Here is a 21,097-nt window from a genome sequence, read left to right on the forward strand (position 1 = left end):
AATTACAAACATTTAAAAATCTCACCAGCCTCAGATATTTAAATAGTAATCTATGTACCACAATAGAGATTGGCGAAACTGAAATAATGTATATTTTAAGCACTCGACTGTCATTTGCTGCATTGTCATGTAGGAGGGTCAGAGAAGACAATGAGGAGTATTTAAGGTGCTTCTTTTAAGTTGCTATACACGAAATGTGGCAGGATGGATTTATCATCACAAGAATACGATCCCACTCAGTTTTGTTTTCCTGCAGTGAACAACTCTTGTCTTAAAGGCACACATCATGTGTCCACTCAGACTGTTGTGTATCTCATATTGGCGTCAGCAATGACTGTGACCATTCTAGGAAATTCAATGGTCATTATTTCTATAGCACACTTTAAACAGCTCCAGACACCGACAAATATCCTGGTGATGTCTCTGGCTCTGGCGGACCTGCTGCTTGGACTGGTGGTCATGCCTTTCAGTATGATCCGTTCTGTTGACGGCTGCTGGTACTATGGAGAAACCTTCTGTTTGCTTCACTCTAGTTTTGATATGTTTCTCACATCTGTATCTATTTTTCATCTTATTTTTATTGCTGTTGATCGACATCAGGCTGTGTGTTATCCGCTTCAGTATCCAACAAGAATAACCATATCTATTGCATGGCTCATGGTGATGATAAGTTGGAGCATGGCTGCATTATATTCTTATGGTGTAGTGTACTCAAAAGCTAACTTGGAAGGACTGGAGGAATATATTGAATCAATGTACTGTATGGGAGGATGCACTCTGCTTTTTAATGCATTATGGGGGGCTATAGACACATTAGTAGCTTTTTTCTTGCCTTGTTTTGTCATGATTGGGTTGTATGCACATATTTTTATGATCGCAAAAAAGCATGCTAGAAAACTTGGTGAAGCAAACCAGCATGACAATGAGAATGTGTTCAAAAGCTCTCGACGATCTGAAAGAAAAGCAGCAAAAACTCTTGGTATAGTTGTGGGTGCTTTTATTATGTGCTGGTTGCCCTTTTTTATTAACTCTCTGATGGATCCCTACATCAACTTTTCCACCCCAGTTGCTCTGTTTGAAGCTTTCGTCTGGTTAGGCTACATGAATTCAGCCATAAACCCCATAATTTATGGTCTTTTCTACCCATGGTTTAGAAAAACCCTTTATCTCATTATAACACTGAGAATGTTTGAGCCAAACTCATCTGACATCAATGTTTTCACAGTTTGATGTCATTGTGCATTGTGTTCTTTTTGCAAGATATTCATTTAAGTTTACACAAATAAAATGTTCCCCCTGAAGGTGTTTATATATTGTTTTTCTATCACTGGCTCAGTGGTTAGCACTGTCACCTCACAGCAAGAAGGTCTCTGGTTTGAGTCCCGGCTAGGCCAGTTGGCAATTCTATGTGGAGTTTGCATGTCATCCCTGTTTTGGCGTGGGTTTCCTCCAGGTGCTCCAGTTTCCCCCACTGTCCAAAGGCATGCGCTATAGGTGAATTGAATAAACTAAATTGGCTGTAGTGTATGAGTGCGTATGTGAGTGTGTGGGTGTTTCCCAGTACTGGGTTGTGGCTGGAAGGGCATCCGCTGTGTAAACATATGCTGGATAAATTAATTAATTTAATTTAGTTAATTCCGCTGTGACGACCCCTGATGGATAAAGGGACTAAGCTGAAGGAAAATAATTGAATGAATGAATGTAAAACAAAAAAATCTGTAGTCTTTATTTTTATACTTCTGAATCATGCTATGTTGGTCGTTTCAACTTACATTACTGAACTTTAAATCTACTTTAAACATTATGTTGAGCTTAAAAATAAATTTGAAACATATATAACTTAATTAAAAAAAACATATAATGACACTACTTGCTGAACAAATATTTTGACGGGATGGGAAAGTTTTTGAATTCGAATGAACCGCCAACTATTCCAGCATATGTTTTACGCAACGGATGCCCTTCCAACTGCAACCCATTATTGAGAAACATGCATACACACTCATTCACGCACACTCACACACTACGGCCAATACAGTTTATTCAATTTACCTATAGCACATGTGATTGGACTGTGAGCGAAACCAGAGCACCTGGAGGAAACCCACACGAACACGGGGAGAACATGCAAACTCCACTCAGAAATGCCAACTGAGGCGACAGTGCTAACCACTAAGCCACTCTGTCACCTTTTTCAGCTTTGTCATGAGATTAAATTATACTCTATCATTGTACAATAAAATAAGTCCCTGATAGTAAACTAATGCTCTATTTTATTTAGGATCTATCATGGGTCATCGCGATACACTGTAAAAAATGTCTGATTTCAACAGAAAAAAACTGTTATGCTGCGTTCACACCAGACGCAGCATGCGCAAATAAATAAATTGTGCAATATTTGCGCGTAAATATACGTGTGAACATTTTGAGATTACCTTCACACATAAAAATTTGTTTCATTAGCGCGTCAAATTCACTTCACAGAAGATGCGGGTTCGAGTTATGGGCAGTGCTTCTTTCTGCACAGTGACTCTAGCTTCGTTGCTAAATGACTAACATGGATTTTATTGAGATGAAAGCTGTGATTTATGTGCTTTAGGAAGGCTGAAAAACAGCATAGATTCCTTCGGCGTTATGTCTGAGTCCACTAGATCTTGATTTCAGAGGTGCACGCAGCTCTGTAAGTTCACCAACTCCACCAGAATCTATTCCTGAATGATGGAGGCTTTCAGAGGTGGTTCCGACTGAGCCGAGCCCAGTTTAATCAACTGTTGTCTGATGTCAAGAGGATTTCCCCTGGGGACACCAACACAGGCGCTACATCATAATTACGCCTGTACAAGAGCAAGCTCCTGATTGGTTAATGCAGCGCAATGTCTGCTGAAATACCGATTTTCCAAGTCGAGTGATTTGCACGAAATGCGCATCAAACCTGTAAAATCGCTCAACTCGTGCCATAAGATGTCCATTTGTGTCTTTGCATTGATATAGCATGTAAATCACTCGCACTTGATGCTTCTTCCGCATCTGGTGTGAACGCAGCATAAGAATGCAACAGTAAATATCCCTAACCTGGTTAACAGTTAGTTTGCTTAATAAGAAACACAAAGAGATGTCACAAATAAACAAATAAATTGGGGAGAACATGCAAACTCCACACAGAAAGGCCTCCTAGCCCAGCCACAAGGCTGTTGGCTAATACATATCTGGGCCTAAATCGTGCAGTGTGAACCAACTACACTATGAAACAATCCCACATTCATTCATTCATTTTTCCTTCGGCTTAGTCCCTGATTATCAGGGGTCACCACACAGTGGAATGAACCACCAACTGTTCTGCCATATGTTTTATGCAGCAGGTGCCCATCCAGCCAAAACCCAGTACTGGGAAAAACCCATATACTCTCACATGCACACACACACTCATACACTACTGCCAAATAGTTTACCCTACAATCCCAGTTGTTCCTCTTAATTTTAATGAGTGGCTGATTATCATTTGCTCCCATGCACAATATGGGAGGATCAAACAAAAGAGCAAGAAGACTATTTAAAGGCCAACTACACTAAATTAAACAGCATTTTATAAGATCTATATTGTCAGGATGGATTTATCATCACAAGAATACGATCCTACTCAGTTTTGTTTTCCTGCAGTGAACAACTCTTGCCTTAAAGGCGCACATCATGTGTCCACTCAGACTGTGGTGTATCTCATATTGGCGTCAGCAATGACTGTGACCATTCTAGGAAACTCAGTGGTCATTATTTCTATAGCACACTTTAAGCAGCTCCAGACACCGACAAATATCCTGGTGATGTCTCTGGCTCTGGCGGACCTGCTGCTTGGACTGGTGGTCATGCCTTTCAGTATGATCCGTTCTGTCGATGGCTGCTGGTACTACGGAGAAACCTTCTGTATGCTTCACTCAACTTTTGACTTGTTCCTCACATCCGTGTCTATTTTGCATCTTGTTTGTATTGCTGTTGATCGACATCAGGCTGTGTGTTACCCGCTTCAGTATCCAACAAGAATAACCATATCTGTTGCATGGGTCATGGTGATGATAAGTTGGGCTGTGATTGCAATCTATTCATATGGCCTGGTGTATTCAAAGGCTAATGTGGAAGGACTGGAGGATTATATTGTATCTATATACTGTATGGGACATTGCAGTCTGCTTTTCAGTAAATTGTGGTCTGTTTTAGACACATTTATAACTTTTTTCTTCCCTTCTTGTGTCATGGTCGGACTGTACATCAGAATATTTATTGTTGCAAAAAAGCATGCAAGAGTAATCACTGAGGCAAACCAGAATGAAAATGAGAATGTGTTTAAAAGCTCTCGGCGATCTGAAAGAAAAGCAGCAAAAACTCTTGGTATAGTTGTGGGTGCTTTTATTATGTGCTGGTTGCCCTTTTTTATTAACTCTCTGGTGGATCCCTACATCAACTTTTCCACACCAGTTGCTCTGTTTGATGCACTTGTCTGGTTAGGCTACATTAACTCAACCATAAACCCCATCATATATGGCTTTTTCTACCCATGGTTTAGAAAAACCCTTTATTTGATTATAACAAGAAGAATATTTGAACCAAACTCATCTGATATCAATGTTTTCACTGTGTGATTTCATTTCAATGTTAGCACATTGGACAAAAGTTGATATTTTTACACTTTAGGACAGTTAAACAGGGAATGCTGCAAAATTTGATGTTTTATCTGTGCAAAATTAAAAGATATTTTTGGCAAATATCAAAAACAGTGTCCTCTCTAAAAAGCAAAAGCTTATATCTTCAATATTACTGAAAGCTTAAACTCAAAGGTCAATATTACTGAAAGTGTCATGCACATGCATGTGTTGTGTCATGTCAGTCTTGGTATATTATCATAATGCTCTACTCCTTTGGTGCATGAGCGACAACAAACATGGAGAAACAGATGTGATGGTGTTTAATACTTATCTAATACATACTAGGTCCAAATCTACCCACTATATGAGGGAAAACATGGCCAAAATGACAAAAGTCACACTAATAGGTATTGTAAGCATTCATTCATTTTCTTTCAGCCTTTAGTCCCTTTATTAATCTGGGGTCACCACAGCGGAATGAACTGCCAGATTATCCAGCATATGTTTTACACAGCGGATGCCTTTCCAGCTGCAACCCAATTCTGGGAAACATCCATACACGCTCTCTCACACACTCATACAGACAGTTTATACACTCATACACTCCCAAGCGCAATTTAGCTCAGTGTATATCTTAGGACTGTAAGCACACGGAGGAAACCCACGCCAACACAGAGAGAACATGCAAACTCCACACAGAAATACCAACTGACCCAGCCGGGGCTCGAACTAATGACCTTCTTGCTGTGAGGCGATCATGCTACCCACTGCGCCACCGTAACGCCAGGTATTGTAAGCATTATGTACAAAATTAAAGTCAGATTAATGGGTTTTTAAACTACAGCGGTTCGAACTGTAGTTTTGCTGAATGACTAAAAAGTTATGAGTATGATGGTGAATAACTGTGCATTTCTAGTCAAACCATCCTTCTGCAGTCCTATACCAAAAAAACTAAAATAAGGGCAGCATTAATACACTGTTAAACCCAGCAGTCAACTTTATCAAATGAAATGAGTGTAGTTAACTCAAAATTTACTGAAAGTTAATTCTACTCATTTGAAAAGAGTTTTGAACTCAGTGTTGAAGGTAATGAGTTAATTAAATACCTTTTTATTCAATTTAAATGGATTAAGCTCACAGTACTCATAGATCAGTTTTTTTTAACTCAAATGATTTGTAGCAATCGGTTTCCTCAAAGAGTTTGAGTTGCCTTAACTTATTGTTTTTTACAGTACTCAGTTGGTTTGAGTTCTCTTTATTTATTGAGTTTTACTGTGCTCAAATTGCTTTATTTACTCAATAGGATTAAGTCCACAGTACTCATTAGTAGGGGTGCCCCCAGGGGCAGGGGTGGGGCGATGGGTGAAGTTATAGGATGATTCTAAGGGCCCATACATTTAGGGGGCCACCAGAGACGTTATCAAGGGCCCTCTTCTACAACATCCCCCCCCCCTTTTTTTCACTTGCATCCGCTTTCTCAACCGACTTCCCCCCTCCCTCTACACATTCAAACGCGAACACATCCCCCCCCACCCCCGCTCTTCATTTTCTAACCCAACCACACACACCCCCAGCCACGCTCTTTACTTTCATCCGCGATTACTTGTCAGAGGGCCCTTGGCAGCCAGCGGCACCTCTGCTAATTAGGATTTGTTTTTGAACGTAAATGGTTTGTTGCAATCGGTTTCCTCAAATGGTTTGAGTTACATTAACTTTTTAGGTTTTACAGTGTAGCTAAAATGTGGTAGAGCAATACGGAGCAATTAAGTATTGATGTTAAATCAAAAGCAATTCACAAATTCTTGAAAATTAAATGATTTAATGACAATAACTTGCTATGGTTACAACTGAATTTGTTACAAAATTACTGTATTAAAGGATAAAACATGAAATGATAACAAAATATGATAGTAATTGTACCCAGCTTAAATGTAATTACAGTTACCTGAGAGAGACGGTGAGACAGAGGAGGGAGAGAAAGAGAAAGAACTAAAAGTAGGCCCCAAAGAGAGCCTGAGAGCAATCAGAGAAGATTCCAGAGCAGGAAAAGAGCCAGAGCAAAGTTTACCACCTATTTTGTATCTATCATGCTCGTGTGACCAATCAACACGTGACCACATCGTAAAACCCCCGAAGTCCACACACATATTAACCAGACCCTAATCTTATCAGTATCTGCTTTTGGAATCTGTATGAACTTCCTCCTGAAAAAGACATGTTTTGCCATGTAAACAAATGCATATGATAATCTGTATTCCAACATTATTATTCTGATCTGATGGTCTAAATAATTTTTGATGACACATGATGTCAACTACTTTAACAAAGATTGTGTAAGGGAGCTTTCATCGTGTACACTTAGGTTCATTTGATGTCAGAGCTTGATTCGTTTGGGGAAATGTGAACTGAGTGGTCTACAGTACAATTCGTGCAAACTCTGGTTTGTTTCTGATGTGAGTGCAATCCTACAAAATCTTGACTGAAGCAAAGCAGAGATCATTTCTATTAACCCTAGGATCAAATTTATGACAAATAGACACATGTCCCAGACTTTGTAGCTGCCTTCAAACTAAAACTATGGGGCAGATTTACTAAACACAGCAAATGAGTGTGAACATGAACAAAAGAATGAACCCAAATAAACACATTTTAGGTTTCAAACAAGCAGAGCTGAAGATACCGTGCATGAAATGCAACATTTGTGAAAAATCTGTTAAAATATTCTTTTTCAGGTCATCAGATTTTCCAACTCGATGCGCACTGCAGGATGTCTATTCGCGTCTTTGCATTAACGTGACATGTACATAACTCGCGCTTAACAACCTAACCACTTAAACAAGTTTAAGATAATGTTGTCCATGTAAGAGATTAGGGGCTGTCCCAAAACCCAGCAATATAGTGCACATGAACTAAGGACGGGTGAACTGCCAGAGGAAACCACAGGTTTACTCAGTAGGTGAACTATTTTCTGTGGGAAAAAACATATGGGACTGTCAAGTAAAGAATTACACTTGAAGGGCTCTGATCCCCTGTATATGGTCTGATATATGGGCTGCCCTTGATCACCAAGTAACTGACTCCTCCACCATGTCAGATGCTGGGGCAATGGAGGACCTCCTAGGGTTTAAAAGCTGGGGAACTTATGCGAGAGAAAGGCTGATGACCAAGGGGGGGAATACAGTAGTGGAGCAAGGACAGAGAGTGACACAGGATGGGTGATGGCGAGGAGCAGAGAGGCAATAGTGAAAGGAAACAGAAGAGGCTGTCAGAGAGGAGTAGATGGAGAGAGGAACCAGGAGGGGAGCTGAAGCAGGAAACAGGTGGAGACCCAGGACCAAGCCAGGAGGACGGAGCAGGTGGAGTTGAGGAAGGGAGAAAAGAGGAATGGCTGACGACTCCCAGTGGGCTGAACCAGAGGAGATGCAGTTGCTAAAGGTGGAGTCCAGGGAGGAGACGGAGAACCACAGAGCCAAGGCAATACTGAGGCTCCAGAGGACCAAGGTGGAGATGGTGGCTCAGCAAACCAATGTGGAGATTCGGAAAACCCAGCAAAATCAAAGCAACCGAGGACAGAAGTTGAGATTGACTGCATTTGGGTCCTCCTCTATTGAAGTTCTTGATTGACTACATTTGGGTCCTCGCCTCTTCTCCTTCACTCCCAAACCCTGACAACTAGCCAGACCAACACTGACTGACAGCCTGACAAAGCCCAACAGCCGACTGTTGGCTTGGTGTGTCCCGGCCCTAACATTCAAAGTCTTTTACTAAATGGCAGATGATGTAGTAAAAATTAGCTACTGTAAACTTTGAGTTAGAAATAGTAACAACGTGCCAAAATATGCATTTATTGCAGCGTTCCTAAAGAAGTTGTATAAGTGTAGAATATTATTTTAACATTTTAATCAAACTATATAATACAGCACAGCCGCAAGTCCTTTGTACACTTAAATCATTGAGGCATAATTAAACTGGAATACAATAGTAGTACCTTAAAGGTAGGCTACTGTTCAGTAAAGGGTAACTTCCATCCAGTTGATTGTTCTCACACAATAAAGCCATACAGGTTTATCTCCAGCTGTCGTATCAGATTGAAGGGATTTATTCTGTAAAAAAACAGCCACCTAGATGTACATTATCCTGTTTATTGCAGGACGACGTGCTGCAAAACTGAAGTATTAGACACCAAACTCATCAGTAACAATTTACTCTTTAACTAAACAAAGCTGATTTAAAAACTGATGGATGCAATCTTTTTCTTATTATTATTGTTTTTTAAATTATTATTATTATTATTATTATTTTGTCACTCAGTCTTACGCCATAATTACCATTATCCATTTACAAGACACCAAAAAAGTCAATTCATGTACTCTTGGGGAGCCCCTGGTGGCCATGAAAGCCTTAAGCAGCAGCCATGCATCGGCTCTCTAATGGACAAACCAGAACATTTTAATAATTGCATTTCTCCCTCTTAATTTTAATGAGTGGTTGATTATCATTCGCTCACATACATGATGTGGGAGGGTCATAAAAGACATAAAGAGTATTTAAAAGCCCCACTACACTAAATAAAACAGAAGACCCTATAACCCATGATGGATTTATCATCACAAGAATACGATCCCACTCAGTTTTGTTTTCCTGCAGTGAACAACTCTTGTCTTAAAGGCACACATCATGTGTCCACTCAGACTGTGGTGTATCTCATATTGGCGTCAGCAATGACTGTGACCATTCTAGGAAATTCAGTGGTCATTATTTCTATAGCACACTTTAAACAGCTCCAGACACCGACAAATATCCTGGTGATGTCTCTGGCTCTGGCGGACCTGCTGCTTGGACTGGTGGTCATGCCTTTCAGTATGATCCGTTCTGTCGACGGCTGCTGGTACTATGGAGAGACCTTCTGTTTGCTTCACTCAACTTTTGACTTGTTCCTCACATCCGTGTCTATTTTGCATCTTGTTTGTATTGCTGTTGATCGACATCAGGCTGTGTGTTATCCGCTTCAGTACCCAACAAGAATAACCATATCTGTTGCATGGGTCATGGTGATGATAAGTTGGGCTGTGATTGCAATTTTTTCATATAGCCTGATGTATTCAAGGGCTAATATGGAAGGACTGGAGAATTATATTGAATCAATATACTGTATGGGACACTGCAGTCTGCTTATGAATAAATTGTGGTCTGTTTTAGACACATTTATAACCTTTTTCTTCCCTAGTTTTGTCATGGTCGGACTGTACATCAGAATATTTATTGTTGCAAAAAAGCATGCAAGAGTAATCACTGAGGCAAACCAGAATGAAAATGAGAATGTGTTTAAAAGCTCTCGGCGATCTGAAAGAAAAGCAGCAAAAACTCTTGGTATAGTTGTGGGTGCTTTTATTATGTGCTGGTTGCCCTTTTTTATTAACTCAACAATGGATGCCTACATCAACTTTTCTACTCCAGTTGCTCTGTTTGATGCACTTGTCTGGTTAGGCTACGTTAACTCAACCATAAACCCCATTATATATGGCTTTTTCTACCCATGGTTTAGAAAAACCCTTTCCCTCATTGTATCATTGAAGATATTTGAGCCAAACTCGTCTGACATCAATGTTTTCACTGTGTGATTTCATTTCAGTCTCACTGCACTATTTGTTTGCACTGTTTGCATATTAGTCAACAGTTGATGTTATTTAACTTTTTGACAGTTAAATAAAGAACCATGTAAAATTAGATGCTTTATCTGTGAATAAAATTCACAGATGAAACAGATTCATGGCAAAGATAAAAAAAAGAGTGACCTCTATTAAAACTCAAGCCTGTCTTTGTTCAGTATTACTGAATGTGTCATCCACATACATGTGTTGTGTCATGTCAATAACGGTATTGAATTGTGATGCAATTATGCTCTAATGGTGTGGAAACATACAGTTGAAGTCAGAATTATTAGCCCCCTTCCCAAATGATGTTTAACAGAACAAGGAAATTTTCACAGTATGTCTGATAATCTTTTTTCTTCCGGAGAAAGTCTTGCCTAAAACTTGCCTAATTACCCTATCCTGCCTAGTTAACCTAATTAACCTAGTTAAGCCTTTAAATGTCACTTTAAGCTGTATAGAAGTGTCTTGAAAAATATCTAGTCAAATATTATTTACTGTCATCATGGCAAAGATCAAATAAATCAGTTATTAGAAATGAGTTATTAAAACTATTATGTTTAGAAATGTGCTGAAAAAAATCTCTCCGTTAAACAGAAATTGAGGAAAATAAAATAAACAGGGGGTTAATAATTCAGGGGAGTTAATAATTCTGACTTCAACTGTACATTGAGAGACTTACATGACTGCCTTTTAAGCATTATTAGATGAAACAGGTCCAAATCTTGCCCTATGGGTGAATCATGGGTCATTTTGTGACACATTATAGATATTGTAAGCATTATGTATAATATTAAATACAGGTTATTCAAGATTTTTATTCAATAAATAATAATTAGACACTAAAGCACATTTAAAAGTGACATAATAAAAGGCTTAGGTCAGAATTTTGTCAGGTTGTATACATTCAGTATGTATTTACCCAGTCTGTATAAGGGGGCTTTTATTCTAGCATCTTTTTTCTGCACACTTATGTTCATTTAATGTCATGGTTAGCTGTCCCTTACCTTACTTACATCTCTCCCCTTACTTTAGTGTTCCCGGTCAAAATTGACTGCATTTACATTAGCAAGAAAAACATTTTTCTCCACCAAATTTTAATTCAACGTTCTTTAGCTGTGAATAATGTCTTAAAGTAGTGTTTAACATGAACTTGTAGAATTAGACTTAAAATAACTGCATTGAAAATACAAATAGGTCAAGAAAATGTATTACAAAATAAACAATAGATGACAGAAATCAAAATACCTTGTTTCATTACCTATAGACAGCTTGCTAAAATAACTATCACAAGCTCTGACCAAAGAAATTGACATTTTAATCCATCTGAATGATTTATCAACCAGCAAAGCACAAACAAACAGAAATTTTCATTTTGTCCTTCAATTGAACTATTAGTGTACTAATGTAGGGAATAGTGAAAGAGGGTATAGACGGTGATTAAGGACACAGCACTAGCTTAGTTTTACTTTGGTCATTTTTGAGCGAGATGCTAATAGTCTAATCCAATAAAATAATTCATGCTAAGCTAAAAGTGCTCCTGCCAGACCCAGAGAGGAGTATAAATTCGTACAGTCTGATGGGTGAATATAGTCTGAATACCTATTCATTTCCTATGGCGGTCACTTTTGACCGGGAACACCACAAGTGTAACAAGGTTGATTAAAACACTTAAAATTCAATGAAAGAGTTGACCATCACTTTTATTTGTTCAAGTGCAAAGTGTGGAGGATATCATAAGGCATCAGGCAATCAGATGTAAAACACAGTATTTATGAGTGTTTTAAGTTGTAAATCGTTAAGATTTTACCCGAACACGACAGGAAGGTTAAAGCACACTGTGGACTATACCCAAGAATACATTAACTGGGTGGTGGTGGGCATAGCAAGGCAAGGTTTGTTTATATAGCACATTTCATACACAGTGGCAATTCAAAGTGCTTTACATCAACAGGAATAAAAGAGACAAGTATAAGAAAATAAAAACAAATAATAGAAGTGATAAAAAAAACAGATAAAAACACATTAAAATGTGTTAAAACAGGTTATAAAAGGATGAAAATGAAAAAAGACATAACATAATTCCTACAAAATCACAGAAGTGAGCCGCTATTGATGATAAGGCAAAAAGATAAGCTTCACTGGCACACAGCAAGCAGAGGTTATTTCCAGTAATATTCAAGAGAAATTGGCTTTCGTCACGTTCACTGCATTACATTTATGAAAAATGCACAAGTTCCATTCACTGTTGCAGCTTCAAAAGTAAAACTAAGGGCAAGACTTACTATAATTACCACAATCCCGTAAAAGTGTTAATGATAGTGTGAAGGTAAACTAACGGCATCCATAAACCAACACAATTAAAGTAAAAAGCAGAGTTGAGGATAAGTTGGGTGTAATAGAATAACAGCACAGATAAGTAATTTAGGGCAATTTTTGAAATTGAAACCAGAACCGGACCCAGCCGTGGCTCGAACCAGCAACCTTCTTGCTGTAAGGCGACAGTGCTAACCATGAGCCACCGTGACGCCCCAAATGCTTTTCAACTAGCCACATTTTTCAATTTATTTGCAGAAAATAATATATACAAATGCTGTCAGACATAGACATGCATCAATATTGCAACATTAGCATTGACTAATTTTTCTGCAAAATCAACTCGGTTCATTTCACTAATAATACAACATTAGCACTGACTAATTTTAGTGCAAAATAAATCCACAGTCACCACACTGAATACTGCACGATTCACTAACAATCCAATATTAACAAATAGTTGTAGTGCAAAAGTAAAGCATACTGTCACCAGCAGCAACAGATCTCATGAAAGACAAAAGCCACAATCAGGCCAAACAGTTTTGTTTGCTTAAACATTCCGACCGATTGGGTCCAGCCAACATGAAAACATTTTTTTTTCCATGGTGAAGCTGATAATGAAACTTTTTGGAATGTTATACAAATGCGTTAGTCACTGCCTCAGTAACTCAAGTGTAATGTAAACAGTGATATGAACGATTGTCAGATATTTCTATTTCTAGGGCTTCCTTTTTTTGTAATATTTAATTTGTTGAATAAGAACAAAATAATCAAATTAATAGTTCGCTTCCGTCTAACCAGCTATGGAGAAACTGGCAGCCAGGGAACAGAGTAATGTCACATACACTACCAATTTAGCATGGTTGTCTTACCATTGCTAGAATTATATTTACACAAGCTATAAAGTTTGCCACACCTGGAAGGAGCGTCAAATTTGCTCTGCCCACCCTGCCATTGGCAGTTTGATGATCAAGCACGTTTACATGTTTTCTAATGAAATAACCTAATTAAAAACCATTTTTGTAGTGAGGATTTTGTGTTCATGTTTAAGTACTAGTCTAAGTCAACATGCAGTTTATAGAAGACGTTTACAAGACTTGGTCTTCATTTAATTCATCTTTATTTCTACAGCGCTTTTACAATGTAGATTGTGTCAAAGCAGCTCAACGTAGAAGTTCTAGTAAATTGAAACAGTGTCAGTCCAGTTTTCAGAGTTGAAGTTCAGTTTAGCTCAGTTCAGTGTGGTTTAATTTTCACTGCTGAAAGTCCAAACACTGAAGAGCAAATCCATCGATGCGCAGCTCTACAAGTCCCAAACCAAGCAAGCCAGCTTGAATCACCAAATGCACGCTCTGTTTTCAGATAATTGCCATCCATTTAGTGTGTTTCTGTGCAGCTTTTTGGTCGAGACCAAACTAGACACAAGCCAACGCAACCTGATAACACTGTTGGTTTTTGACAGCGCTAGTTGTTTCGTGTAGGCTTGGTGCCCCCTGACCTAAGGTGACCACACCCAACCCCTAAAAAACAACCCCACCATCAAACTTTACATGCACTCAGACAAGTCCTATTCTCCCGGCAACCACCATCTGATTAACAGACAGAGTTCCCAATTACCTCCACTTTGTTAAAATACCTCTAACAGTAGAAATTTCATGAATGGACTTGTTGCACAAGGGGTAACCCATCCCGATAAAGCGATCACTAAACTCCTAAGAGGAACCCATTCTTTCACAAAAGATTGCAGAAGCAAGTGATTGGAAGGGTGTCACAAGACTTTCAGCAATATAGTGTACAAAGGAACTAAGGACATGTGAACTGCCAAGGGAAACAGGTTTACTCAGAGGAGAAAATATTTAACATGGAGAAAATACACCTATCGGATTGTTGAGTAGGGAATCATGCATATGGAGCACTGATCCCCAGTATGAGGGCTGACCAAATGGGTCTACATTGCACTTACTTGGCCAAGTATGTCACTCCGCCGCCAAGTCAGATGCTGGGGGAACTGGATGATCCCCATAGGGTTCAGCAGCTGGGGGAACTGGAGGAGCAAAAAAGGTTACAAATTTCAGGTAAGGGAGAATGGTACTGCAAGCATGATACCCACCAATTTTCTCCCTGATTACCAAATGTTAGCTGGTACACGAAAGGAAATTGACCCCTCTCCGAGACTTTAGAATCTTTCTGAATGTGTTACTGTACGTGTCGCCCAGCCCACAGCTGTACTGATGTCTTTTAGAGAGGCAAAGTGCATTAATGCCCAGTACACTCCATGTTGATTGAGCCCTCAATCCCAGGAAGTATGGCTAGATACACCAAGACAATAGTATCTACTGTCCAATATGCCAATTTCTGATTGTAAATGGCACATTCCTTCTGCTGACCTCCAAAATAGACGAAGAGCTTCTCAGAACATATAAAGTTCTGTGTATGGTCCAGAGGTTGTATTCCTGGACCACTTATGTGGGCACCAGGGAGTGCGCATTATTTTTTATGGCCAGTAAGGTGAAGTGAATTAGCTGTGTGCAGATTGTGCGATGGCAGTTCTTGGCGTCAGTTAGGGTTGTACGGTTTACCGGTACTATGGTAGTATCGCGATGCTATGGCTCCAAAAACGGTTTGTAAACGGCAGTATAGTCATTATTTGTTTATCTACAATATATAATGTTGCATGTGGAAAAGTCACTAAAATGCTCACGTTTGTGCAACAATAGACTATTTTATTTTAATAGTCTGTGGAGCCATTTAGGGTTGCAAAACTGTGTAGAATTCGTGCCTTTTATGGTAGCACGTTTATATTGCATGTTACTAACGCTTCAGTTTGAATGCACATCTGAATCTGTTCAATTCTGTTCCTGTCAATATGATTTAGTAGCTACAACTGCAGCAATCTCTTTAAAAGAACGACTCACAATGTGAAATTTAAATTACTTTGAATTGTTACCTGATAATACTTAAAAAAAAATAGATGAAAAACCCAAAATAACAACAGAAAACATTGAAATAATTTGTGACCACTTCATATAGCCTAATCATGTTGGAAAAATGCTTTTTTGTAACAAATTTCATTTGGTATAATTTGCATCTTTATTTTGATGTATTTTTTGTTGGTCAGTTATCTACAAAATAAACAAAGAGAATGAATACATTTTAGGTGAAGTGCGGTGCAAATAATACTTTTTGGCCTTAAGGGAATTATGAATTACATTCAAGTATGCCTATTATAACATAAAATATAGTATTTCTGACAATTTTCTTTATAATTTAAGTTATGGATTACAGTATCGCAATACTACTCGGTATCAAGATACTTCGGCTGGTATAGTATCGTAAAATAATTAATGGTATCGCGACAACCCTAGCGTCAGTTAGACGACTTCAGCCACAATATTCTTAACCATGCCTCTCTTACCTTTAGTTTGCTACCAGGGAATGATGTGCAAAAAAAGAAAGCCCCGACTCAGTGTTCCACTTCAGTTGGAAGTACATTAACAAACTAAAATAACAGTCTCACTAACATCCGTTTCACACTGAATTTAATGTCCTGTAAAATAGCAATGACGTGCAAACAGACCTGCAGCAGTACAAGATCTGGCATTTAGCCAGAAATCTGTACACCTTGGTGGAATAGGGAGCAATGCCACCAGGTGGAGGCTCCATCTGGGGAATGCCCCAAACCTACATGCCACCTCATTCCCGAGGGCAGTAAGGAAGTAAAAGTTTAATTGGCCCATATTCGTAGAAACTTCGTTGATTGGTCATGACAATTTGTAGTGACTGACTAAAATGGAAATATTTTGATTTATTTCGCAAATTAACTCTTTAGATGCACATATAATAAGGTCATTCACAATGATCATCAAGTGGTTTTCACACCATTCATGAAAAGCCATGAGATTAATAGCATCCCATCATTATTTACATAATTTTCTTATTACTACATTTTTAAAAGTTCCGAGGTGGATAATTATTGAGTAATGGTAAACCATGGAAATAAAAATAAAAATCCTCTTAATTTTAATGAGTCAATTTTAATGTTTGATTGTCATTTGCTCCCAAGCATGAAGGGGGAGGATCATAAAGGAGCAAGAAGAGTATTTAAAAGGCCAGGTAGACTAGATTGTTAGAATAGTTCTAGTTTGGCAGGATGGATTTATCATCACAAGAATACGATCCCACTCAGTTTTGTTTTCCTGCAGTGAACAACTCTTGCCTTAAAGGCACACATCATGTGTCCACTCAGACTGTGGTGTATCTCATATTGGTGTCAGCAATGACTGTGACCATTCTAGGAAACTCAGTGGTCATTATTTCTATAGCACACTTTAAACAGCTCCAGACACCAACAAATATCCTGGTGATGTCTCTGGCTCTGGCGGACCTGCTGCTTGGACTGGTGGTCATGCCTTTCAGTATGATTCGTTCTGTCGATGGCTGCTGGTACTATGGAGAAACCTTCTGTATGCTTCACTCAAGTTTTGACTTGTTCCTCACATCTGTGTCTATTTTTCATCTTATATTTATTGCTATTGATCGACATCAGGCTGTGTGTTTTCCGCTTCGATATCCAACAATAATAACCATACCTGTTGCATGGGTCATGGTGATGATAAGTTGGAGCATGGCTGCGTTATATTCTTATGGTTTAGTATACTCAAAAGCTAACATGGAAGGAATGGATGAATATATTCAATCAATGTACTGTATTGGAGGTTGCACTCTGTATTTCAATGCATTGTGGTCAGTTTTAGACACATTAATAACTTTTTTTTTGCCTTGTTCTGTCATGATTGGATTGTATGCTAGAATTTTTGTAGTTGCAAAAAAGCATGCTAGAATAATCAATGAGGCAAACCAGAATGAAAATGATGGGACATTTAAAAGTTCTCGACGATCTGAGCAAAAAGCAGCAAAAACTCTTGGTATAGTTGTGGGTGCTTTTATTATGTGCTGGTTGCCCTTTTTTATTAACTCTCTGATGGATCCCTACATCAACTTTTCCACACCAGTTGCTCTGTTTGAAGCTTTTGTCTGGTTAGGCTACATTAACTCAACCATGAACCCCATAATTTATGGCTTTTTTTACCCATGGTTTAGAAAAACTCTTTCTCTTATTATAACAAGAAGGATATTTGAACCAAACTCATCTGATCTCAATATTTTCACTGTGTGATTTTATTTTAGTCCTATCCACACATAGGATAACTGTTAATAATTATACACTTATTGAGAGTTAAATAAATAACTATCTATGAGTGGATGTTTTATATGTGCAAACATTTTGATATTTTTGCCAAAGATCAAAAACAGTGCTCTATTTAAAACTCAAACCCATTTTATTATTACTGAATGTGTATTACTGAATGTGTTATGCACACCTTCATGTGTTGTGTATGTCATTTATGGTATTGTATTGTGATGCTAAAATCCTTTGGTGCATGAGAGACAACATATATGGAGAAACAGACGTGATTGTGATTATATACATTAATTCTCTTGCATATTTGTTACTAAATTAAATGCAGATTAATTGAGACTTAATTCTGATGCGATGCTAAAGATATTTAAAACTAAAAATGATAGTGTGTGTGAAGTTTTGGGCACAATTATTCAGTCAGGATTTATTAATTCAGCGCATTTGTACGTATAAAGGGGCCTTCATTCTAGCACTTTTTTGCTGCACATTTGCTGGGTTAATTTGATGCCAAGGTTTGGTTCATTTGTATAAATGTAATCACTTTTTTCTTCTATACTTAAATGCACGGCCCCAAACGATATTCAAGTCCAAACAAACAGTATGGTTTAGGGCAGTGGTTACAAAAGTGCGGGTTGCAGGAGGGAAGGGGGGGAGGGGTCGCTTGGCGATTTCCAAAAATGACATTTAATAGAATTACCATATTTTATCCATAATCTACTGAAGAACAAATTATTAGTTAATAGTAACATTGTTTACATGTTAACAATAAACATTAAAAACCAACATGCAAATAAAAAGCCATGCGACCCCTGTAGTGATTACGTTATATTACAGACACAGCAGTATTGTCAGATGCAGCACATTGATTTTATGGCACCAGGTTAAACTTTCTGACACCTTTACAGCACTCACATATATTAAAAATAAATACAGGCCACAACTAAACATGGAGGATGGTCTCTGAGGGGCATTCTTCAAAATTAAACCATGAAAGACTTGTGTCTATTAGAATGTGTGCGCCGTTGTGTGCAAGATTTATATATTTAAAACCACCTCAGAGAATATTGAGGGTCGCAAGTCACTAGCAATGTTATTGTGGGGGTCACCGGCTGAAGAGTTTGGGAACCTCTGGTCTAGGGTACAATTCATTCAAACTCAGGTTTATTTCTAATGGGAACACAATTGACTAATTCATGGAAGTGAGCTGCTATTGATGATAAAGCGTAATGACAAGCATCACTGACATATAGCAAGCAGGGATTCCATTCCATTCCATTTATGTTCAGCAGATATTGAATCCCTTATCATTCTTTTGAACCTCATGACAAAAAGATGCATAGACAAATCGATGTTCTGTTGTGTTGCTGAACTAAAGGGCCAAATTTACTAAACAGGGCAAATTAGTTGTCTCCCAAATTGTGTAATATCCGTTAAAGTGCAGTCTCAAATTGATGTTTGTAAAGTTGAAAATGAAACTAATTTACCAACAGAGGGATTACACTAACAATGGTAGACCGGGAATAATGGCAACATGGGGGTTATATATATCAAACAATGGGGATAAGGTGACAGGAATTTACATTGGGAACTATGACTAAAGCTACATTCACACTACTAGCGACTCGCAGCGGCAAAGCAACAGGTGACTTCATTTCAATGAAGAGTGAGTGACTTCCGGCAACCTACGGCTATGCGAGTGACAGTGACTCTTGGCAACAAGGTGAGTATGTAGAGCAACGCGACAAAATTGAGAATCCTTCAACTTTATGCAAATGAAGAGCAACTTTCTTGAGCGACAGCTAATAGGAGTGCCAGTAGAGCTCCTTACTTATGATCCTTTCTTAGCTCCTGCAGAATCCGGTTGTATTCTCCATCCATAAAGCTGGCATGGGCAATACTGCAAGAGCAGGAAACCACCAAGCATCAGAAGGCCATGGTGGAGCTGAGAGATGGACTGGAGGGGTCTCTAGAGAATTACAAGTAGTGGAGCTGACAGATGTCCGCGTTGTCTTTGCCACTTGACAGTATTAATGAGGTAAGGGTTTAACCAAGCTCTGCATATGCAAAGTCCTATGTCCATGTCTTGTAGTGCCCCAAAAAATCTTTAGGGGAAACTTGCAAGGGTGGCTGTGGCTTAATGAAGCTCTGGGCAGGTGGTTGTCCAAGAGGGGTCTGGGGGCAGACCTGGTGCGGGTGCAATCTAAGCTTCATGCAATGCTTTTAAATGCCCACAACTAACCCCATACCTCACAGTGACGTCACTTACTCCATTGAGTGCAAGCTCAGCTTGCATCATAAAGGCTGCATCCACATACTATTGGATTGTCCTGGGAAGAGGGTGAGGACTGACGGCCATCTTGAACAGGCATGGTGTGAGCAGGCCCTGGAGTGAGAAAACTCTTGTGTGGCAAGGAAACCATGGTGGAGCAGAGACATGGACTGGGGTAGGCTCTAGAGCTGAGACATGAACTGGAAGGCTGAGACATGAACTGAAGTGGGCTCTAGAGCTGAGACATAGACTGGAGTGGGCTCTAGAGCTGAGACATGGACTGGAGTGGGCTCTAGAGCTGAGACATGGACTGGAGTTCTGAGACATGGACTGAAAGTGCTAAGACATGGACTGGAGCGAGCTCTGGAGCATTGTAAGTAGTGGAGCAGTGTGTAGCCCAGATATGTGTAGACTGCTTGGTCCTTGGCACTTGAAAGCATTGAGGAGGAAGGAATCTCAAACTCGATTCCTAGAGGGCCGCAGCTCTGCACTGGTTTGCTCCAACCCTAATCAAACACATCTGATCCTTCTTATAAAGTTATTCAAGACTACAAGAGACTATTTAGCAGGTGTGAGTTGGAGGTGGTTGAAGCTAAAGTCCGCAGAGCTGTGGATCTCCAGGAATTGAGTTTAAAACCATTGGATTAAAGCAAGCTTTGCTTCTGTGGGAGCTTGTGCCCTATAGTCCCCCCCAAAAAAATCTTAGGATCTTAGAGATGGCACGACCAGGCCATGGCATGAGCATCCATGGTATAAGTAGGCATAGTCTGAGCAGACTATTCTGTGTAGTATATTGCAGGTGAGAGGTACCTGTAGCTGTGGGTAGGTGCTCATCTTGGGAGGTGCTTCTGGGCATGTGGCAATCCTGGGAAGAGCCTGTGGACTAGTGGCCATTTTGAGCGGCCCCTGGCATGCCAGGCAAGTTGCGAGCAGACCCTGGTGTGGCGGGCATGCCAACTGCTGGGTTTGTAGTATGGTCTAGCTTTCTGTAATGAGGTCCATTGAAGGTGACAGATGAACAAAGGAC

General features: G+C 39.2%; 4 protein-coding genes across 4 annotated transcripts; all 4 read left to right on the forward strand.

The window, feature by feature from the left end:
* Positions 1–204: 204 nt before the first annotated feature.
* taar13e (trace amine associated receptor 13e) lies at positions 205–1,230 on the forward strand. Its single transcript, XM_056445395.1, has one exon. It carries the CDS (start codon positions 205–207, stop codon positions 1,228–1,230), a length of 1,026 nt encoding a protein of 341 aa, XP_056301370.1.
* A 2,375-nt stretch (positions 1,231–3,605) lies between these two features.
* taar13a (trace amine associated receptor 13a) lies at positions 3,606–4,631 on the forward strand. The gene has a single exon (XM_056445457.1). The coding sequence runs from the start codon at positions 3,606–3,608 to the stop codon at positions 4,629–4,631; it is 1,026 nt and encodes a 341-aa protein (XP_056301432.1).
* A 4,598-nt stretch (positions 4,632–9,229) lies between these two features.
* On the forward strand, positions 9,230–10,255 carry taar13b (trace amine associated receptor 13b). Its single transcript, XM_056445460.1, has one exon. The coding sequence runs from the start codon at positions 9,230–9,232 to the stop codon at positions 10,253–10,255; it is 1,026 nt and encodes a 341-aa protein (XP_056301435.1).
* A 6,496-nt stretch (positions 10,256–16,751) lies between these two features.
* Positions 16,752–17,777, forward strand: LOC130213714 (trace amine-associated receptor 13c-like). Its single transcript, XM_056445474.1, has one exon. It carries the CDS (start codon positions 16,752–16,754, stop codon positions 17,775–17,777), a length of 1,026 nt encoding a protein of 341 aa, XP_056301449.1.
* Positions 17,778–21,097: the final 3,320 nt, after the last annotated feature.

The sequence above is a fragment of the Danio aesculapii genome, chromosome 20 (genome assembly GCF_903798145.1).
Source record: "Danio aesculapii chromosome 20, fDanAes4.1, whole genome shotgun sequence".
NCBI classification, from domain to species: domain Eukaryota; kingdom Metazoa; phylum Chordata; class Actinopteri; order Cypriniformes; family Danionidae; genus Danio; species Danio aesculapii.

Excerpts from the sequence above, each read along its gene's own strand:
- taar13e (XM_056445395.1), top strand. The coding sequence starts at position 205 with ATGGATTTATCATCACAAGAATACGATCCCACTCAGTTTTGTTTTCCT.
- taar13a (XM_056445457.1), top strand. The coding sequence starts at position 3,606 with ATGGATTTATCATCACAAGAATACGATCCTACTCAGTTTTGTTTTCCT.
- taar13b (XM_056445460.1), top strand. The coding sequence starts at position 9,230 with ATGGATTTATCATCACAAGAATACGATCCCACTCAGTTTTGTTTTCCT.
- LOC130213714 (XM_056445474.1), top strand. The coding sequence starts at position 16,752 with ATGGATTTATCATCACAAGAATACGATCCCACTCAGTTTTGTTTTCCT.